The sequence below is a fragment of the Salvelinus alpinus genome, chromosome 28 (genome assembly GCF_045679555.1).
Source record: "Salvelinus alpinus chromosome 28, SLU_Salpinus.1, whole genome shotgun sequence".
NCBI classification, from domain to species: domain Eukaryota; kingdom Metazoa; phylum Chordata; class Actinopteri; order Salmoniformes; family Salmonidae; genus Salvelinus; species Salvelinus alpinus.
Genome location: NC_092113.1, coordinates 34,278,127 through 34,300,962, shown reverse-complemented (window position 1 = coordinate 34,300,962; position 22,836 = coordinate 34,278,127). Strand labels below are relative to the sequence as shown.

General features: G+C 44.4%; 1 protein-coding gene across 1 annotated transcript in view; it reads left to right on the top strand.

Moving 5' to 3' along the window:
• The window catches only part of LOC139558022 (neural cell adhesion molecule L1-like), a 107,826-nt gene that overhangs the window by 44,993 nt on the left and 39,997 nt on the right, over positions 1-22,836 (top strand). Inside the window, exons 2-8 of the mRNA XM_071373432.1 lie at positions 2,632-3,021; positions 9,053-9,155; positions 10,480-10,676; positions 15,202-15,324; positions 16,135-16,305; positions 19,824-19,938; positions 20,181-20,365. Of these exons, the coding sequence (XP_071229533.1) occupies positions 2,874-3,021; positions 9,053-9,155; positions 10,480-10,676; positions 15,202-15,324; positions 16,135-16,305; positions 19,824-19,938; positions 20,181-20,365 (1,042 nt within the window). The 5' untranslated portion in view covers positions 2,632-2,873. The remainder of the gene's footprint in view (positions 1-2,631; positions 3,022-9,052; positions 9,156-10,479; positions 10,677-15,201; positions 15,325-16,134; positions 16,306-19,823; positions 19,939-20,180; positions 20,366-22,836) is intronic.

Sequence of the window (22,836 nt, the reverse complement as noted above, 5' to 3'; positions counted from 1 at the left end):
CTCTCCTCTTCTCTTACGACATGCTTATTACCACACAACAACAGAAGTAGCCTAGCCACTTGCGTTCAATTGAGTTGCTCCACCACTTTATCAAATTACAAATGTCCTTTTATTTATCTATTTGTGTTCTGTATTTTATCTGATGTGACACTTCATCACTTATTTAAGAGCATAGTTTAGCAGACACTCTTATCCAGAGTGACTTACAGTAGAGAGAGCATACATTTTCACACTTTTTTCATACTGTTCTTCCGTGGGAAACGAGCCCACAACCCTGGCGTGGCAAGCGCCATGCTCTACCAACTGATCTACATGGGACTTCATCACTTCATCACCTCGTCACTTCATCACCTCGTCACTTCATCATCTCGTCACTTCGTCACCTCGTCACTTCGCCACTTCGTCACCTCGTCACCTCGTCACTTCATCACCTCGTCACTTCATCACCTCGTCACTTCGTCACCTCGTCACTTCATCACTTAATCTCCTCATCACTTCATCACCTCGTCACTTCATCACCTCGTCACTTCATCACCTCGTCACCTCATCACTTTGTCACCTCGTCACTTCATCACCTCGTCACTTCATCGCTTAATCTCCTCATCACTTCATCACCTCGTAACTTCATCACCTCGTAACTTCATCACCTCGTAACTTCATCACCTCGTAACTTCATCACCTCGTCACTTCATCACCTTGTCACTTCATCACCTTGTCACTTCATCACCTCGTCACTTCATCACCTCGTCACTTCATCGCTTAATCTCCTCATCACTTCATCACCTCGTCACTTCATCACCTCGTCACTTCATCACCTCGTCACTTCATCACCTCGTAACTTCATCACCTCGTAACTTCATCACCTCGTAACTTCATCACTTCGTCACTTCATCACCTTGTCACTTCATCACCTTGTCACTTCATCACCTCGTCACTTCATCACCTCGTAACTTCATCACCTCGTCACTTCATCACCTCGTCACTTCATCACCTCGTCACTTCATCACCTCGTCACTTCATCACCTTGTCACTTCATCACCTCGTCACTTCATCGCTTAATCTCCTCATCACTTCATCACTTCATCACCTCGTAACTTCATCACCTCGTAACTTCATCACCTCGTAACTTCATCACCTTGTCACTTCATCACCTCGTAACTTCATCACCTCGTAACTTCATCACCTCGTCACTTCATCACCTTGTCACTTCATCACCTCGTCACTTCGTCACCTCGTCACTTCGTCACCTCGTCACTTCGTCACTTAATCTCCTCATCACTTCATCACCTCGTCACTTCATCACCTCGTCACTTCATCACTTTGTCACCTCGTCACTTCATCACCTCGTCACCTCGTCACTTCATCACCTCGTCACTTCATCGCTTAATCTCCTCATCACTTCATCACCTCGTAACTTCATCACCTCGTAACTTCATCACCTCGTAACTTCATCACCTCGTAACTTCATCACCTCGTAACTTCATCACCTCGTCACTTCATCACCTCGTCACTTCATCACCTCGTCACTTCATCACCTTGTCACTTCATCACCTCGTAACTTCATCACCTCGTCACTTCATCGCTTAATCTCCTCATCACTTCATCACCTCGTAACTTCATCACCTCGTAACTTCATCACCTCGTAACTTCATCACCTCGTAACTTCATCACCTCGTAACTTCATCACCTCGTAACTTCATCACCTCGTCACTTCATCACCTTGTCACTTCATCACCTTGTCACTTCACCTTGTCACTTCATCACCTCGTAACTTCATCACCTCGTCACTTCATCATCTCATCACTTCATCACCTCGTCACCTCGTAACTTCATCACCTCATCACTTCATCACCTCGTAACTTCATCACCTCGTCACTTCATCACCTCGTCACTTCATCACTTAATCTCCTCATCACTTCATCACCTCATCACCTTGTAACTTCATCACCTCGTAACTTCATCACCTCGTAACTTCATCACCTCATCACTTCATCACCTCATCACTTCATCACCTCATCACTGCATCACTTAATCTCCTCGTCACTTCATCACCTCGTCACTTCATCGCTTAATCTCCTCATCACCTCATCACCTCATCATAATTTCATCACCTCATCGTCACTTCGTCACCTCGTCACCGCGTCACGTCGTCACCTCGTCACCTCGTCACTTCATCACTTCATCTATCTAACTCTGTTGTCTATGCTCCATATGGTCTGTTAGTTCACCCTCTTGTTGCGGTGTTGACTCCATCTGCTTATCTGATTGGTCCTTCCATAATGGACACTTGTATTTTTGGGGGATTTTATTAGGATCCCCATTAGCTGTTGCAAAAGCAGCAGCTACTCTTCCTGGGGTCCACACAAAACATGAAACAGAACATTAATAGACAAGAGCAGCTCAAGGACAGAACTACATCAATAAAAAAATCTATGTCATTACCTTAATGTGCTGTTTTCCTGCCAGTTGTCTTTAAACTAGGACTGAACATGCTACTGGGTGTGTGTGTGTTCCTGGCTCTATCTAGCCCTGACCACATGGTGCAGGGTCATTTCTCTCTTATTCTGACACAGGCCCCCGTGCCCCTCCCTCTCTTCTCCCCACCTCCCTCCCTTCTCCCCCTTCTTTTAGGGAAGACTGCAGGAGGGCGTGGACCTGAGCGAAAAAGAGAGAAAAAAGAGAGAGAGGCTGAGAGCCAAAGGAAGCCAGGAGAAAAAGGTAGAAGAAAAGGAAGAGAAACTCTGGCGGAACACCGGGCGTGATAACAGAGAGAGAGAGACACAAGCTCGCTCGGCAGGAGTGTGTGCAGATTGCCCTCTGTGTGCGTTTCACGTGTGTGTTGAGCAGGTGGGACTTTGATGGGACAGTGAGCAATGCCTCACACTCAGCAACATCAGGTTGGCAGTAGGGGGCGACGCCCCCCTCTCCTCCACCACCCTATCCTCCTCCTCCCACTCTTCTCTCTTCTCCTATCCCACGCCCCCCAGCTCAGCCAAGGAGCCATACACATACCTTCTAACTGTGAGTACACCATCTTCACCTTATTTACACATCAATGTATTGTAGATGTAATATAACATAATATATATTTAAGCAATAAGGCCCAAGAGTTTGTGGTATATGGCCAAAATAGGGATGTTTTTACGCACAATGCATTGTGGAGTGCCTGGATACAGCCATTAGCCGTATCCATTTTCTTGTTACTTACAACCTCATGCTATTCGCATTAGCCTATGTTAGCTCAACCATCCCGTGGAAGGGACACCGATCCCAAAGAAGTTTTAAATTGTTTGCCCCCGAAAAGGACTCAAGTAAAAGATAAGTCACCCAGTAAAATACTACTTGAGTAAAAGTCTAAAAGTATTTGGTTTTTAATATACTGAAGTATCAAAAGTAAATGTAATTGCTAAAATATACTTATATAATTATATATAATTTCACATTCCTTATATTAAGCAACCCAGACGGCACGATGTTCTTGTTTTTTAAATTTATGGATAGCCATGGGCACACTCCAACACTCATAATTTACAAACAAAGAATTTGTGTCTGCCAGAGTCTGCCAGATCAGAGACAGTAGTAATGAGGTTCTGACTATGCTCAATATGTGATGATATTAAAACTAAATAGTTATAACATTTATTGAACAATTCCTTGAAAAGGACACATGGTTGTCAATGGTTTTAGCAGAGCTGGGGGTCTCCTTGCCCCTCAGCAGCCAAAACAAACCTATTGTGTTAAACCACCAAGACAGGGAGGGTCACTGAGTATTTGGGGCATTCAATCTGTGTTTATGTGCATAGTGTGTCTAATTACTTTTTAATTGATTACCTCAACTCATTCATTAGTCATTCTATTGATCTGGTTTCCTTGGTGCAAATCAGATTCAGATTGGAGGGCCGGGGTAGTTCAACAGGGAATTGAGTTATACAACACAAGGAGCAGGTTTGTGGGCCTGCGGGGAAACTGATTCTTATACTTCAAGGTTGCTGAGTTTTCTACAGCTTTGCTTTAATAACAGAGTTAGAGGACTGTGGATGTGTTCCAAATGGCACCCTATTCCCTTTATAGTTCACTGCTATATACTACACTACTATATAGTGCACTACTAGTACACTACTAAAAGGTACACTACTATATAGTGAATAGAGTGCTATTTGAGACACATAGGGAGTTAGAGGAAGAATAGTTTTTTGCTGCGGCTGCTATTGTTGTTCTGTTATTCATCTAAGTAAAGTATCAATGACTCACACAGACCTGCGCGCACACACACACACACACACACACACACACACACACACACACACACACACACACACACAGTCTGACTGTGATGAAAAGCAGTAAAGCTCCTCCCAGAGAACTAAGGTGTCAGTAAGATATGAGGATGGAAATGAGGAGGAGGAAGAGGAGGAGAGGCAGGTTGAATAGTTGCAGCAGGAGGAGGAGGAAGAGAAGGAAGAGGAGGAGGAGGAGAGGCAGGTTGAATAGTTGCAGCAGTAGGAAGAGGAGGAGGGGGAGAGGCAGGTTGAATAGTTGCAGCAGTAGGAAGAGGAGGAGGGGGAGAGGCAAGTTGAATAGTTGCAGCAGTAGGAAGAGGAGGAGGAGGAGAGGCAGGTTCAATAGTTGCAGCAGTAGGAGGAGGAAGAGGAGGAGGAGGAGAGGCATGTTGAATAGTTGCAGCAGATTCTGGCGATTGTAAAGGTCAAGGTGTCTACTGTTGAATTAACAAGCCTCTCTAATGTCAATCAGAGTCACTGAGACAGTTACCTCAATCAATACACCACCCACATCTGAATTCATCTCAGGGAGACCCCGAGGGGTTAAAAATCATTGTCTATTGAAATAGGTAGAATACATATTTATAGCCCATTGGTGGTCATTGCTTCTCAATGAACAATGAGAGATGGGGAATTTGTTGGGAAAATGAGGGCAAGTACCGATGTTGGCTACGGTGTAATGTAATTTCCTGCCAGACTGTCTTGACTGTAACATACTTTCTCTCTTGTTCTGCCTTGCTCTCTTGCTGCTCTGCCTCTCTGGACTAACAGACCAAATAAATGAATGTAAGTGCTTTACTTCCTTTTTCTTTTAACCATATTGATGTCTGTCTGTCAGTCTCTCTGTCTATGTCTGTCTGTCTGTTTGTCTCGCTGTCTGTCTGTCTGTCTGTTTGTCTCGCTGTCTGTCTGTCTGTCTGTCTGTCTGTCTGTCTCTCTCTCTTGCTGTCTGTCTGTCTGTCTGTCTGTCTGTCTGTCTGTCTGTCTGTCTGTCTGTCTGTCTGTCTGTCTGTCTGTCTGTCTGTCTGTCGAAGTGCAGCAAGAGCTACAAGTTGTTGCCACAGCCCCATAGTAAACACCTTCATTATGAGAAAATATTCCTGCACACAATACAAACCCTCAGCTTCCCACTTCACCTTAATAAATCTGGCTTTCGTGTGACTCCTTCACATTAGTGAGTCTAAATGTAGTCTTGTTTTCTTCCTCTTGGAGGAGGTGATACCTACAGGAATTAGGAGGAAGATAAGTACACCCGTCTCTAAAACAGGAATAGTGATATCAGATCAAAGAAAGGGGGACTTAAAAAATAGTCTGAAATAGAGGAGGAAATACAAAAAGAAGTATACAAATAAAAAAACAAGTGTAACCGTTAAAAAACAAGTGTAACCTGACAATTCTTCTTACAATAATAGAGCAGCTAGAGGCTGCAGCTCTTCCGACATAAATCTGATCAGCTGAAAAACTGTCTTATTACCTCTGTCATTGGGGATTCTATCATTACAGTCGCTCTCTCTCTTTCTCTCTCTCATCCCTCTCTCCTGTCTGCAGTAGCAGTGCGTGGGAAAAATCACTGTGGAATCCAAGCAAGAAACAAAAGCCATATTACACGCTATGTGTTGTGATAATTGTGTTGTTTGCTCTATAAACTAGTTAGTTCATATGCCTTGACACTGTGATATATAGAAGACACAGTGGCAGAATTAATTCAACCACACTTTTGTTTCATTACAAAACCAGAGAGCAACATCTGTCTGGTGGAGTCCACAAAGCATATTGCATGTAACCAAAAGTTACATGACCTACAGCACGGTCAAGCAAGTTAATGTTTCTACCGAACAACTATTGGTTTAGAACATCGGAGAGTTACCGCAAGTCGCAAATAAAACAGGAGCTGCCTCCACTATTCCAGCACCATTTCAACTTAAATATTTCAACATAATCAAATCACATATGCTTAGTCTAATACAGTGACAACTAAAAGATTCCAAAAACAATTTAGTCCAATCAACATGAGCTCAATATGATGTGTCTTTCCATGGTTCTGATTTATGTCTGTGTGAAAAAGCGGTGTTGACTCCTCCTACTTGTAGAGAAACACCAATGCCATCCACCTCTCTTTCATGTTGCCAAAACTGTCTATCACTCTGTGATACAGTACACACTTTTAGTTTTTGTTGTCCTAGGCTACCTGGCTAAAATGCTTGCTCACTAGCCTAAATTCCTTTCATGGGCAATGATTAGCCAGCTAGTTAACATTAGTCTACTACATCTAGCTACATGTTGAACTTCCATCCTCTCAGGCCAGGTGCACAATGTATGAATATATGGTTGGATGAGAATCGCCGTTATAATCATTGGCCAATGCGGAGGATTAAGTAAAAACACAAGTCCAAATCCCTGTCTCCATCCATGGCTAATTTAGGAATGAGCCAATTTTAGCTAGCTAGCTAGCCACCGGAGGACAACAACACAACAAGATGCAACAATTAAAGTTTTTTTCTGTTAATGGCATTTGGCTTGATGTGATGTGATTGGTGTGAAGCCAAATCCAAACCATCTTCCCTTGAAACTGTTTTTTGGTGCGCTAGGACCATTCACAGTTGAGTTCACTCAGTTTAGCTAAATGTTGGATTGGCTATTATTGTATAATTTTTTTATCAAGGGAGGCCAAATGCTTGTTGGCTTCCCTTGCATTCAATGCTACGGGCGACAACAATGTCTTGCTCGTTTTGACCAGACAGCATCAGATAGATGGGCTACACATACTGAGACAGGGCGGCACAGTTTCGCTCGCTCGGATGCTTTCTCTGTTGAGACACATTCAGTCTCTTGAAAATTGAAGGACAATTATGAAACACAGAGAGATGAAAGATCACTTTTTTTCTGTACATTCTTTGGGGAAGCCTGGCTTCCATTAGCACCCATAAATACATGCCACTGCCTGTGTGCCTATCTCTCTGTCTCCCTCCCTGTCCTTGACCTTTGCTCATTGGTCCCTCCACCTCCCGATCCCTCTGTTTCTCCCTCTGTGTCTCTCTCTGTCTCTCCCTCCTACTTCCATCTCACCCTCTGCCTCTCTTTTCGTACCTCCTCTCTATCCTTCCCTCCATTTCTCCTTCCACCTCCCAATTTCTCCTCCCTTCATCTCCTGCCTTCCTTTGACCATTTACCTACCCATGTTACATAATGTAAATGTATCCTTGAAACTGGGTCTGTCTTTTTCATTCAGAGTCAAATCAGAACCCAACCAACAAGTACCATTGACCTCTAGAGAATGTAGTTCACACTAGCAAAACTAATTGAAAAAAGATGACATAATTTTCCAGCCCACATACTGAAAACACTGAACATGAAAAGCCAACAGGCGTCATAAATAAGGTGGCAAAGGGAGGGTATATTACTGGAAACTTACAAAGTTTACCAGTAAATTACCAGCATTTTTTTCTGTCAAGGATTTTATGTAATTTATCACAAGACACCTAGGGGCCCTTTTGGGTACTTCAGATTATCACAGGTGTCTGAAATTATCTCTGGCCCTCTGTGTGGCCTTATCACATGTAAAATATATGAAAGAAGATGATTTTTAAAAAATGACAAAGTTGTAAAACCTAAATATAAACCATCAACAAACAAAAAAAATGAAATAAAGAAAAACCCTTGAATGAGTAGGTGTGTCCAAACTTTTGACTGGTACTGTATATATTTTTACTAACTTTTATTTATTTTACTATGTTAATATGTTTTGTTGTCATTGTTTTGGTGTCAAACTGGTGGCAGTTGGGAAAAAAGTCAATAGTTAGAAGAGTTGCCAAAATAATGGCAAGAACCATATGGTATATCCACTAGAAATACTATGTGAATACTATATAAGAATAAAAAAATGTTTTAAGTTAAAGTATAAATTACCAAAGTCACGATAGATTGCCATAGATTTTCTGTTAACTACCAAAATTATAGAAGATTCCGTTAACTTTGGTAAATTACCTTTGCAACCCTAGTCATACAACACATGGCGATAGAGAATGTATACAATATGGCTATTGTCCCAAATGGCTCCCTATATAATGCACCACCTTTGACCAGAGCCCTAAGGGAAAGGGTGCCATTTTGGATAAAGTTAACCATGTTCTTTATCGCTGAACCACGGCCCAGTATGTAGGGTTTTATGAGTCGAATAATAGTGGGTGTTTTATGAACATAACAGTACATCATAATAGTAGAAAGAGGAATCACTCATCTTTTTCTACATTATCTCCTCTCATCCCCAAGGCCCGGTCTTTTCTACCACTCAGCTAATGTAATATACATATTACACTACTGTCTCCTTAGCATTAATATACACCATCACTTTCCTCTGTTCTCAACGCATTCTCTCCCCGTCCCCCTCTCTCCATTTCCGTCTATTCTCGTGGGGGACTTTAGTGATATGAATGAATACATTCCCCCATTATGTTTCAGGAAATGGAAATGACTGCTATCACTGATTCCCTCTGTGAGCCAGCTCCTGTCAGTGGCCGTAGGACTGTCGGTTCTAGTTGGTGGGCTATTAACCCCTGTGTGAGTCAGAATATAGGGGGCACAGTTGAGCTGTAGGGTGGTGGGCTGTAGTTAGTAGGACTATGGGCTTTAGGACTGTGTGGGGTGGCAGATAGTCTAGCGGTTAAGAGCATTTGGGCCAGTAACAAAAAGGTTGCTGGTTCGAATACCTGAGCCAACTAGGTGAAAAATCTATCGATGTGTGTGTGTGCTAACTTTGTGTCTCTCCCGTCCAGTTAAGAAACCCCCAGTGATCACCACCCAGCCTGAGTCCATCACTGTGTTCGGTGCTGAAGACATCCTCCTGACCTGCGAAGCATCAGGGAACCCTCCTCCCGAGTTAGTAACCTAACACCTAGCCCTTAGAAAAAAACTGCAGTTAATATAAAGTGCAGTGTGTCCCAATTACCACACTTCACTGCTATAACTACAGTATAACTCACTGCTATAACTACAGATCTGTTTTTCTTAACTGTTTTGTAAGGAACATGACATGTAGTCTTTCAGACATCTAGAAATGTTCCATTAGAATTACATGTGAGCACAGCTCCTCACAGTCACAGATTGCATTCCAAATGGCACACTGTTACCTTTAAAGTGCACTACTTTTCACCTGGGCACTGGTAAAAAAGTAGTGCACTTTGTAGGGAATAGTGTGCTATTTGGAATGTATTCCCACTACTTATTGTAATGAACATGAGAGACAGAGAGCTGGTTTCAAGCGCAGGGCGCAGCAGGTGTTTATTGCAAAGGACCATAGGAGGAGGCAGGTAGCTGGGTCCAGGGGCAGGCAGAAGGTCATACACAGGAGGAGGCAGGTAGCTGGGTCCAGGGGCAGGCAGAAGGTCATACACAGGAGGAGGCAGGTAGCTGGGTCCAGGGGCAGGCAGAAGGTCATACACAGGAGGAGGCAGGTAGCTGGGTCCAGGGGCAGGCAGAAGGTCATACACAGGAGGAGGCAGGTAGCTGGGTCCAGGGGCAGGCAGAAGGTCATACACAGGGGGTCCAAAAAGGTAACAGTACAGGCAGGGAAAAGGCTAGTAACGTCGTCCGGGAGATCAGGCAATAGGTAGATAACAGGAAATCCGATAGGCTAAAGTACAGGCAGGGAATAGGCGTCGTTAGTGAGGCAGGCAACAACTATTATACATGGGAGGAGTAAATCACTGGAAACCCAGGGCTCAGAAAGACGTGTGTCACAAAACAAACAATACCTCACAGTGATGGGATGCAAAGAACTGAACTAAATAGTGTGTGATAATGACATACAGGTGTGTGAACAGGTGATTATAATTCAGGTGATTGGGATCTGGAGAGTGAGCTGCGTTCAGGGGATCTATGTGTTTTAGGGTGTGAGTTGGAAGCAGACATTACACTTATTACAGCAAGGGAAACATGCAATTTTACACTCAAGGGACTGTGTCATTTTGTCTCTACTTGTACTAGGTGGAAAAAAAGCTCACTTTGTAGAGGAAGAGATGTATATTGAAACGACAGTACATAAGGCTCAGACTCATTCCTCTATTCAATTCTTTCCTCTTCTTTTAGTCAAACAGAGTTGATTGCAGGGTTAAGCTGTGGCTTTAACTCTGTCTCCATGTCTTCACTCTCTCTTTGCCTCTCTCTTTATTTATCTCGCTCTCCCGCTCCCTCCCTCTCTCAGTTTCCGCTGGACTAAAGATGGGGAAGAATTTATCCCTGCCAATGACCCGGGCTTGTCGGTGTCTCCGGGTTCTGGAACCTTCATGAAAACCGAGGTGGTGTCAGGCCCCATGAGCCAATACAAGGGCAAATACAGCTGCTACGCTGATAACGCATTAGGAACTGCTGTGTCTAATGAGGTCCAGCTCAGCACTGAGAGTGAGTAAACCAGAAACTCCAGTCCAACATTCCAATGACCACCAACTATGCTTTGTTTCCAATATCCATACTAGTACAACAGCTAGAGTGCATCCCCAGTACATAGATCTTTTTAGTATTACGCTAATGTGGAGATTTGAAAGGTTTGGAACTTGAACATTCTTCCTTTTTTACACATTAGTAGATCTCATGGCTTGTGTCTGCTGCTGACAATCAGTAGATGAATCATTGTGAAATCTCCCTCACAGAGAAACAAAGTAACACTGTGTGAGGGACTTAAAGGTTAACCAAAACATTTCCATCACTTCTTTCAAAATCTTTCTAGACTTGAGAGGTTTTTAGTGTCAAGGTGTGGATATCTAGGCTGAGACATCATGCAGCTGCTGGTAAAAGTCTTTGTGCATGCATGGCCACGCAGTCGTGGGTGAACAGAGAGTACAGGAGAGGGCTCAGAACGCACCCTTGTGGGGCCCCAGTGTTGAGGATCAGCGGGGTGGAGATGTTGTTACCTACCCTCACCAGCTGGGGGCGGCCCGTCAGGAAGTCCAGTACCCAGTTGCACAGGGCGGGGTCGAGACCCAGCGTCTCGAGCTTGATGACGAGTTTGGAGGGTACTATGGTGTTAAATGCTGAGCTGTAGTCGATGAACAGCATTCTCACATAGTTATTCCTCTTATCCAGATGGGTTAGGGCAGTGTGCAGTGTGGTTGCGATTGCGTCGTCTGTGGACCTATTGGGGCGGTAAGCAAATTGGAGTGGGTCTAGGGTGTCAGGTAGGGTGGAGGTGATATGGTCCTTGACTAGTCTCTCAAAGCACTTCATGATGATGGAAGTGAGTGCTACGGGGCGGTAGTCATTTAGCTCAGTTACCTTAGCTTTCTTGGGAAACAATGGTGGCCCTCTTGAAGCATGTGGGAACAGCAGACTGGGATAAGGATTGATTGAATATGTCCGTAAACACACCAGCCAGCTGGTTTGCGCATGCCCTGAGGACGCGGCTGGGGATGCCGTCTGGGCCTGCAGCCTTGCGAGGGTTAACACGTTTAAATGTTTTACTCACGTCAGCTGCAGTGAATGAGAGTCCGCAGGTTTTGGTAGCGGGCCGAGTCAGTGGCACTGTATTGTCCTCAAAGCGAGCAAAAAAGTTGTTTAATCTGTCTGGGAGCAAGACATCCTGGTCCGCGACGGGGCTGGTTTTCTTTTTGTAATCCGGGATTGACTGTAGACCCTGCCACATACCTCTTGTGTCTGAGCCGTTGAATTGCGACTCTACTTTGTCTCTATACTGACGCTTAGCTTGTTTGATTGCCTTGAGGAGGGAATAGCTACACTGTTTGTATTCGGTCATGTTTCCGGTCACCTGCAATCATCAAGTTTGCAGACGACACTACAGTGGTAGGCTTGATTATCAACAACGACGAGACGGCCTACAAGGAGGAGGTGAGGGCCCTCTGAGTGTGGTGTCAGGAAAATAACCTCACACTCAACGTCAACAAAACAAAGGAGATTATCGTGGACTTCAGGAAACAGCAAAGGGAGCACCTCCCTATCCACATCGACGGGACAGTAGTGGAGAAGGTGGAAAGTTAAGTTCCTCGGCGTACACATCACGGACAAACTGAAATTGTCCACCCACACAGACAGCGTGGTGAAGAAGGCGCAACAGCGCCTCTTCAACCTCAGGAGGCTGAAGAAATGTGGCTTGTCACTGAAAACACTCACACACTTTTACAGATGCACAATCGAGAGCATCCTGTCGGGCTGTATCACCGCCTGGTACGGCAACTGCTCCGCCCACAACCGTAAAGCTCTCCAGAGGGTAGTGATGTCTGCACAACGCATCACTGGGGGCAAACTACCTGCCCTCCAGGACACCTACACCACCCGATGTCACAGGAAGGCGAAAAAGATCATCAAGGACAACAACAACCCGAGCCACTACCTGTTCACCCCGCTATCATCCAGAAGGCGAGGTCAGTACAGGTGCATCAAAGCAGGGACCGAGAGACTGAAAAACAGCTTCTATCTCATGGCAATCAGACTGTTCAACAGCCATCACCCATATTGAGTGGCTGCTGCCAACATACTGACTCAATCTCTAGCCACTTTAATAATAAAAAATTGGATTTAATAAATGTATCACTAGTCACTTTAAACAATGCCACTTTATATAATGTTTACATACCCTACATTACTCATCTCATATGTATATACTGTACTCTATACCATCTACTGCATCTTGCCTATGCCACATGGCCATCACTCATCCATATATTTATATATACATATTCTTATTCATTCCTTTACACTTGTGTGTATAAGGTAGTTGTTGTGAAATTGTTAGATTACTTGTGAGATGTTACTGCACGGTCGGAACTAGAAGCACAAGCATTTCGCTACACTTGCAATAACATCTAATAACCATGTGTATGTGACCAATAACATTTGATTTGACTCTCTCACAAACACACACACACACACACACACACACACACACACACACACACACACACACACACACACACACACACACACACACACACACACACACACACACACACACATCTACCTGTATCTCCGGAAACCTCCTTCTCAGTTTCCCTGACGACGAGGTCTAGTTGACATCGTGCAGCAACAGAACAGCAACATCTTTACTCTGCTAGGTCTGCTGGGAGTATTAATGATGAGAACAATAGAGAAGAGAGCACACACACAGGTTATGCTATGACTCACAAAGCATTCAGCATCCTACTTCTGGAATATAACACTGCAACTTGTTGTCTCTTTGAAGATTTATCATATTCTTAAACGTTCAATTATTGTGCATTGCAGCAGTTTGCCTGTAAACAAGTGGTCTACTGCTTGCATTCTGACTTGTGTTGAAAAGGCTTATATCATTAACACTTTGGCTAAGGCAACAGGTATTTTGCATTGTAAGCCTTGTCACGAGCATGTATAACACTGTTATGTTGACATACGTGTTATGAGTTGACATACGTGCTATGAGTCGACATACGTGTTATGAGTCGACATGGGTGTTATGAGTCGACATGGGTGTTATGAGTTGACATGTGTGTTATGAGTTGACATACGTGCTATGAGTTGACATACGTGCTATGACTCGACATGGGTGCTATGAGTCGACATGGGTGTTATGAGTCGACATGGGTGTTATGAGTTGACATGTGTGTTATGAGTTGACATACGTGCTTTGAGTTGACATACTTGCTATGATTTGACATGGGTGCTATGAGTTGACATACGTGCTATGAGTTGACATACTTGTTATGAGTTGACATACATTTTCTCAGTTGACAAGAAACTATTATAAGGGATTAAACATGCTCTTAACAAGTAATACATACTGCATGATTTCTACATGCTCATAACAAGTAATACATACTGCATGATTTATACATGCTCATAACAAGTAATACATACTGCATGATTTCTACATGCTCATAACAAGTAATACATACTGCATGATTTCTACATGCTCATAACAAGTAATACATACTGCATGATTTATACATGCTCTTAACAAGTAATACATACTGCATGATTTATACATTGTCATAACAAGTAATACATACTGCATGATTTCTACATGCTCATAACAAGTAATACATACTGCATGATTTCTACATGCTCATAACAAGTAATACATACTGCATGATTTATACATGCTCATAACAAGTAATACATACTGCATGATTTATACATTGTCATAACAAGTAATACATACTGCATGATTTATACATTGTCATAACAAGTAATACATACTGCATGATTTCTACATGCTCATAACAAGTAATACATACTGCATGATTTATACATGCTCATAACAAGTAATACATACTGCATGATTTATACATGCTCATAACAAGTAATACATACTGCATGATTTATACATTGTCATAACAAGTAATACATACTGCATGATTTCTACATGCTCATAACAAGTAATATATACTGCATGATTTATACATGCTCATAACAAGTAATACATACTGCATGATTTATACATTGTCATAACAAGTAATACATACTGCATGATTTCTACATGCTCATAACAAGTAATACATACTGCATGAGTTATACATGCTCTTAACAAGTAATACATACTGCATGATTTCTACATGCTCATAACAAGTAATACATACTGCATGAGTTATACATGCTCTTAACAAGTAATACATACTGCATGATTTATACATGCTCATAACAAGTAATACATACTGCATGATTTATACATGCTCTTAACAAGTAATACATACTGCATGATTTATACATGCTCATAACAAGTAATACATACTGCATGATTTCTACATGCTCATAACAAGTAATACATACTGCATGATTTATACATGCTCATAACAAGTAATACATACTGCATGATTTATACATGCTCTTAACAAGTAATACATACTGCATGATTTATACATGCTCTTAACAAGTAATACATACTGCACGATACCAGCCTCAACTAAAGAATTACTGACATCGCTCTGTGCTTCCCTTTCAGATGCCCCGGCCCTGCAGAAAGAGCAGAAGGTGAAAAAGAAGGTGGAGGAAGGAGAGAGTGTGGTACTGAAATGTAACCCTCCCTTCAGCACTGTTCCTCCTGTCATCCACTGGATGGACGAGCGTGAGTATCTCTCTCTCTCTGTCTGTCTGTTTTACTCATCCTTTATCTGTCTCTCCATCTCCTTTGACCATCTGACTTTTCATGGTGGTTTCTTTTTGCTGAATAAAACATAAATAAACTATATTCTCCCTCCTTCTCCCTCCCCTCCCCCCTACTCCCCCTCCCCGCTCCTTCTCTTCTCACTCCCTCCCCCCCTACTCCCCCTCCCCGCTCCTTCTCACTCCCTTCCCCCCTACTCCCCCTCCCCGCTCCTTCTCTTCTCACTCCCTTCCCCCTACTCCCCCTCCCCGCTCCTTCTCTTCTCACTCCCTTCCCCCCTACTCCCCTTCCTCGCTCCTTCTCACTCCCTTCCCCCCTACTCCCACTACTCCCCTCCCCGCTCCTTCTCTTCTCCCTCCCCGCGCCTTCTCTTCTCACTCCCTTCCTCCTACTCCCCTCCCTGCGCCTTCTCCTCTCACTCCCCTCCCCCTACTCCCCCTCCCCGCTCCTTCTCTTCTCCCTCCCTTGCCCCCTCCCCTCCCTGCTCCTTCTCTTCTCCCTCCCCGCTCCTTCTCTTCTCCCTCCCTTGCCCCCTCCCCTCCCCGCGCCTTCTCCTCTCACTCCCCTCCCCGTACTCCCCCTCCCCGCTCCTTCTCTTCTCCCTCCCTTGCCCCCTCCCCTCCCCGCTCCTTCTCTTCTCCCTCCCCGCTCCTTCTCTTCTCCCTCCCTTGACCCCTCCCCTCCCCGCGCCTTCTCCTCTCACTCCCCTCCCCTCTACTCCCCCTCCCCTCCCCGCTCCTTCTCTTCTCCCCCTCCTCCACTCCCCTCCAGGAATGCATCACATTGAGCTAAATGATCGTGTAACCCAGGGTCGGGACGGGAACCTCTACTTCTCTCACGTCACCGTCGATGACACCCGTATTGACTACACCTGTAACGTCCAGCACCTCAGCGCTCGCACCATCCTCTCTAAGGAACCCATCACCCTGACTGTTACAACCTGTAAGTACACCGTCACTCACCATGGTAACGCAGTACTATAACTGTTATGACTACACCTGTAACGTCCAGTACCTCAGCGCTCGCACCATCCTCTCTAAGGAACCCATCACCCTGACTGTTACAACCTGTAAGTACACCGTCACTCACCATGGTAACACAGTACTATAACTGTTATGACTACACCTATAACGTCCAGTACCTCAGCGCTCGCACCATCCTCTCTAAGGAACCCATCACCCTGACTGTTACAACCTGTAAGTACACCGTCACTCACCATGGTAACACAGTACTATAACTGTTATGACTACACCTATAACGTCCAGTACCTCAGCGCTCGCACCATCCTCTCTAAGGAACCCATCACCCTGACTGTTACAACCTGTAAGTACACCGTCACTCACCATGGTAACACAGTACTATAACTGTTATGACTACACCTATAACGTCCAGTACCTCAGCGCTCGCACCATCCTCTCTAAGGAACCCATCACCCTGACTGTTACAACCTGTAAGTACACCGTCACTCACCATGGTAACACAGTACTATAACTGTTATGACTACACCTATAACGTCCAGTACCTCAGCGCTCGCACCATCCTCTCTAAGGAACCCATCACCCTGACTGTTACAACCTGTAAGTACACCGTCACTCACCATGGTAACACAGTACTATAACTGTTATGACTACACCTATAACGTCCAGTACCTCAGCGCTCGCACCATCCTCTCTAAGGAACCCATCACCCTGACTGTTACAACCTGTAAGTACACCGTCACTCACCATGGTAACACAGTACTATAACTGTTATGACTACACCTATAACGTCCAGTACCTCAGCGCTCGCACCATCCTCTCTAAGGAACCCATCACCCTGACTGTTACAACCTGTAAGTACACCGTCACTCACCATGGTAACACAGTACTATAACTGTTATGACTACACCTATAACGTCCAGTACCTCAGCGCTCGCACCATCCTCTCTAAGGAACCCATCACCCTGACTGTTACAACCTGTAAGTACACCGTCACTCACCATGGTAACACAGTACTATAACTGTTATGACTACACCTATAACGTCCAGTACCTCAGCGCTCGCACCATCCTCTCTAAGGAACCCATCACCCTGACTGTTACAACCTGTAAGTACACCGTCACTCACCATGGTAACACAGTACTATAACTGTTATGACTACACCTATAACGTCCAGTACCTCAGCGCTCGCACCATCCTCTCTAAGGAACCCATCACCCTGACTGTTACAACCTGTAAGTACACCGTCACTCACCATGGTAACACAGTACTATAACTGTTATGACTACACCTATAACGTCCAGTACCTCAGCGCTCGCACCATCCTCTCTAAGGAACCCATCACCCTGACTGTTACAACCTGTAAGTACACCGTCACTCACCATGGTAACACAGTACTATAACTGTTATGACTACACCTGTAACGTCCAGTACCTCAGCGCTCGCACCATCCTCTCTAAGGAACCCATCACCCTGACTGTTACAACCTGTAAATACTAAGCTAGACAGACCTCAGTAACCGTGGTAACACAATGTAGACTGACCTTGGTCACCATGGTAATGCAGTACGAGTCAATCACCCTGACCATGTGTCACCACTAATAATGTCAGTCACCATGGTAACATACGATAGCACCTGAAGGCCATTTGTTAGCTACAGTACAGGTTGTCTCGACCCCTCCCCACATGTTAGTTAAGAAGCCACTCTGACATTGATGAACAGAGACACTGATGGGACCGTAACCCAAGCCAAGGCCACCTGGGGGTATAGGAGCATGTCACATATCTGTAGTGTTGCCTACAGTAGTGTGGCTAATGAACATAGATGACAAGAAAATAATGTTCTTTTTACTCACATACATTTTCCCTGACACCCCAAAATACTCGTTACATTTCAAATGCTTAGCAGGACATAAATGTTCCAATTCCCACACTTATCAAGAGAACATCCCTGGTCATCCCCTGCCTCTGATCTGACAGACTCACTAAACACACTTATCAAGAGAACATCCCTGGTCATCCCCTGCCTCTGATCTGGCAGACTCACTAAACACACTTATCAAGAGAACATCCCTGGTCATCCCCTGCCTCTGATCTGGCAGACTCACTAAACACACTTATCAAGAGAACATCCCTGGTCATCCCCTGCCTCTGATCTGGCAGACTCACTAAACACACTTATCAAGAGAACATCCCTGGTCATCCCCTGCCTCTGATCTGGCAGACTCACTAAACACACTTATCAAGAGAACATCCCTGGTCATCCCCTGCCTCTGATCTGGCAGACTCACTAAACACACTTATCAAGAGAACATCCCTGGTCATCCCCTGCCTCTGATCTGGCAGACTCACTAAACACACTTATCAAGAGAACATCCCTGGTCATCCCCTGCCTCTGATCTGGCAGACTCACTAAACACACTTATCAAGAAAACATCCCTGGTCATCCCCTGCCTCTGATCTGACAGACTCACTAAACACAAATTATTTGTTTGTAAATTATGTCTGAGTATTGGAGTGTGCCCCTGGCTATCCGTAAATTTAAAAAACAAGAAAATCATGCTGTCTGGTTGGCTCAATGTGTAATTTGAAATTATTTATGGCATTTAGCCTACTTTTACTGTTAATACTTAAGTATACTGAACAAAAATATAAATGCAACATGCAACAATTTCAACGATTTTACGAGTTACAGTTCATATAAGGAAATCAGTCCAATTAAATAAATAAATTAAGCCCTAATCTATGGATTTCACATGACTGGACATGGGTGCAGCCATCTGTGGGCCTTGGAAGGTATAGGCCCACACACTTGACAGCCAGGCCCACCCATTGGGGAGCCAGGCCCAGCCAATCAGAATTAGTTTTTCCCCACAAAAGGGTTTTATTACAGACAGAAATACTCCTCAGCTGCACCTGTGTCATGATCATGCTGTTCAATCAGCTTCTTGATATGCCACACCTGTCAGGTGGATGGATTATGTTGTCAACAGAGAATGCTCACTAACAGGGATGTAAACAAATTTGTGCACAACATTTGAGAAAAATATGCTTTTTGTGGGTATGGAACATTTTTGGGATCTTTTAATTTCAGATCATGAAACATGGGACCAACACTTCACATGTTACTTTCATATTTTTGTTCAGTGTATATTTAAAACCAAATACTTTCAGACTTTTACTCAAGTAGTATTTTACTGGGTGATTTTTACTTTTACTTTAGTAATTTTCTATCAACGTATGATTTAGATGCACTATTGTAAAGTGGTTGTTCCACTGGATATCATAAGGTGAATGCACCAATTTGTAAGTCGCTCTGGATAAGAGCGTCTGCTAAATGACTTAAATGTAAATGTAAATGTATCTTTACTTTTACATTTTCTACCACTGTATGAACCTCTGTTTCTGTCTCTGTCTCTCTCTCTCCCCCCCTCCCGCTCTCTCTCTCCCCCTCCCTCCCTCTCTCTCCCCCTCTCTCTCCAGCTAACTCAGTGGTTCGGAGCCGGAGGCCCCAGATGATGAGGCCCTCAGGCACCCACAGCACTTACCACGCCCTCCGGGGCCAGAGCCTGGAGCTGGAGTGCATCGTCCAGGGCCTGTAAGTCTAACTCTCTCTCTGTCTGTGCACAGGCATGGCTAGGTCAATCAAAGCGAGCCTGTTAGATGTTAGATGTTCCTCTTGACCTATCTTGCCTCTTTTTCGCTCCCTCTCCCCCTCTTTCTTCCTCTCTTTCTGTCTTTCCCTTCCTTCCCCCCTCCCTCCCTCCACCTCTCCCTCCCTCCACTCCCCCTTTTGGCTCCACCATCCCCCCTCCCTCCTCGCTCTCCCTCCCCTTCCAGCCCTACCCCTACAGTCCAGTGGGTGAGGAAGGACGGTCAGCTGTCCGAGTCCCGTACTTCCAGACATCTGTCTGACCGTCTGCTGCGCATCAGTAACATCTCAGATAGTGACGGGGGAGAGTACCAGTGTTCAGCCAGCAACTCACAGGGCAAGGTCACACACACCTACACCGTTAGCGTCGAAGGTAAACAAGACAACACACACACACACTGTTTCTTCTCTCGTTTACCTGCTAAGGTTACTGCTGTGGTTGTGTGTTGATGTGTTTTCCACTATACCCTCATGCGTTACAGTACGCATGATCTTGTTGTGTGTCATACTGTTGTTGTCTATTGATGCTTTTCTATGTGATGTATAACATTGTTGTCTATACTGTCTGTTGTGTTCTATGCTGTCTGTTGTTGTCCATGATTTCTGTTGTTGTCTATGCTGTCTGTTGTTGTCTATGCTGCATGTTGTTGTCCATGATGTCTGTTGTGGTGCATGTTGTCTGTTGTGGTCTATGCTGTCTGTTGTGGTCTATGCTGTCTGTTGTGTTCTATGCTGTCTGTTGTGGTCTATGCTGTCTGTTGTGTTCTATGCTGTCTGTTGTTGTCCATGATGTCTGTTGTGTTCTATGCTGTCTGTTGTGTTCTATGCTGCTTGTTGTTGTCCATGCTGTCTGTTGTTGTCCATGCTGTCTGTTGTTGTCTATGCTGTCTGTTGTTGTCTATGCTGTCGGTTGTTGTCCATGATGTCTGTTGTGTTCTATGCTGTCTGTTGTTGTCTATGCTGTCTGTTGTTGTCCATGATGTCTGTTGTGGTCTATGCTGTCTGTTGTTGTCTATGCTGTCTGTTGTTGTCCATGCTGTCTGTTGTTGCCCATGATGTCTGTTGTGTTCTATGCTGTCTGTTGTTGTCTATGCTGTCTGTTGTTGTCTATGCTGTCTGTTGTGTTCTATGCTGTCTGTTGTTGTCTATGCTGTCTGTTGTTGTCCATGATGTCTGTTGTGTTCCATGATGTCTGTTGTTGTCTATGCTGTCTGTTGTTGTCTATGCTGTCTGTTGTGTTCTATGCTGTCTGTTGTTGTCCATGATGTCTGTTGTTGTCCATGATGTCTGTTGTGTTCTATGCTGTCTGTTGTTGTCTATGCTGTCTGTTGTCTATGCTGTCTGTTGTGTTCAATGCTGTCTGTTGTTGTCTATGCTGTCTGTTGTTGTCCATGATGTCTGTTGTGGTCTATGCTGTCTGTTGTGGTCTATGCTGTCTGTTGTGGTCTATGCTGTCTGTTGTTGTCCATGCTGTCTGTTGTTGTCTATGCTGTCTGTTGTTGTCCATGATGTCTGTTGTTGTCCGTGCTGTCTGTTGGTGTCTATGCTGTCTGTTGTTGTCCATGATGTCTGCTGTGTTCTATGCTGTCTGTTGTGTTCTATGCTGTCTGTTGTGGTCTATGCTGTCTGTTGTTGTCCATGATGTCTGTTGTGTTCTATGCTGTCTGTTGTGTTCTATGCTGCTTGTTGTTGTCCATGCTGTCTGTTGTTGTCCATGCTGTCTGTTGTTGTCTATGCTGTCTGTTGTTGTCTATGCTGTCGGTTGTTGTCCATGATGTCTGTTGTGTTCTATGCTGTCTGTTGTTGTCTATGCTGTCTGTTGTTGTCCATGATGTCTGTTGTGTTCTATGCTGTCTGTTGTTGTCCATGCTGTCTGTTGTTGTCCATGATGTCTGTTGTGTTCTATGCTGTCTGTTGTTGTCTATGCTGTCTGTTGTGTTCTATGCTGTCTGTTGTTGTCTATGCTGTCTGTTGTTGTCCATTATGTCTGTTGTGTTCCATGATGTCTGTTGTTGTCTATGCTGTCTGTTGTTGTCTATGCTGTCTGTTGTGTTCTATGCTGTCTGTTGTTGTCCATGATGTCTGTTGTTGTCCATGATGTCTGTTGTGTTCTATGCTGTCTGTTGTTGTCTATGCTGTCTGTTGTCTATGCTGTCTGTTGTGTTCTATGCTGTCTGTTGTGTTCTATGCTGTCTGTTGTTGTCCATGATGTCTGTTGTTGTCTATGCTGTCTGTTGTTGTCTATGCTGTCTGTTGTTGTCTATGCTGTCTGTTGTGGTCTATGCTGTCTGTTGTGGTCTATGCTGTCTGTTGTGGTCTATGCTGTCTGTTGTGGTCTATGCTGTCTGTTGTTGTCTATGCTGTCTGTTGTTGTCTATGCTGTCTGTTGTTGTCTATGCTGTCTGTTGTCGTCTATGCTGTCTGTTGTCGTCTATGCTGTCTGTTGTCGTCTATGCTGTCTGTTGTTGTCTATGCTGTCTGTTGTGGTCTATGCTGTCTGTTGTGGTCTATGCTGTCTGTTGTGGTCTATGCTGTCTGTTGTGGTCTATGCTGTCTGTTGTGGTCTATGCTGTCTGTGTTTGTCTATGCTGTCTGTCGTTGTCTATGCTGTCTGTTGTGGTCTATGCTGTCTGTTGTGGTCTATGCTGTCTGTTGTTGTCTATGCTGTCTGTCGTTGTCTATGCTGTCTGTCGTTGTCTATGCTGTCTGTTGTTGTCTATGCTGTCTGTTGTCGTCTATGCTGTCTGTTGTTGTCTATGCTGTCTGTTGTTGTCTATGCTGTCTGTTGTCGTCTATGCTGTCTGTTGTCGTCTATGCTGTCTGTTGTCGTCTATGCTGTCTGTT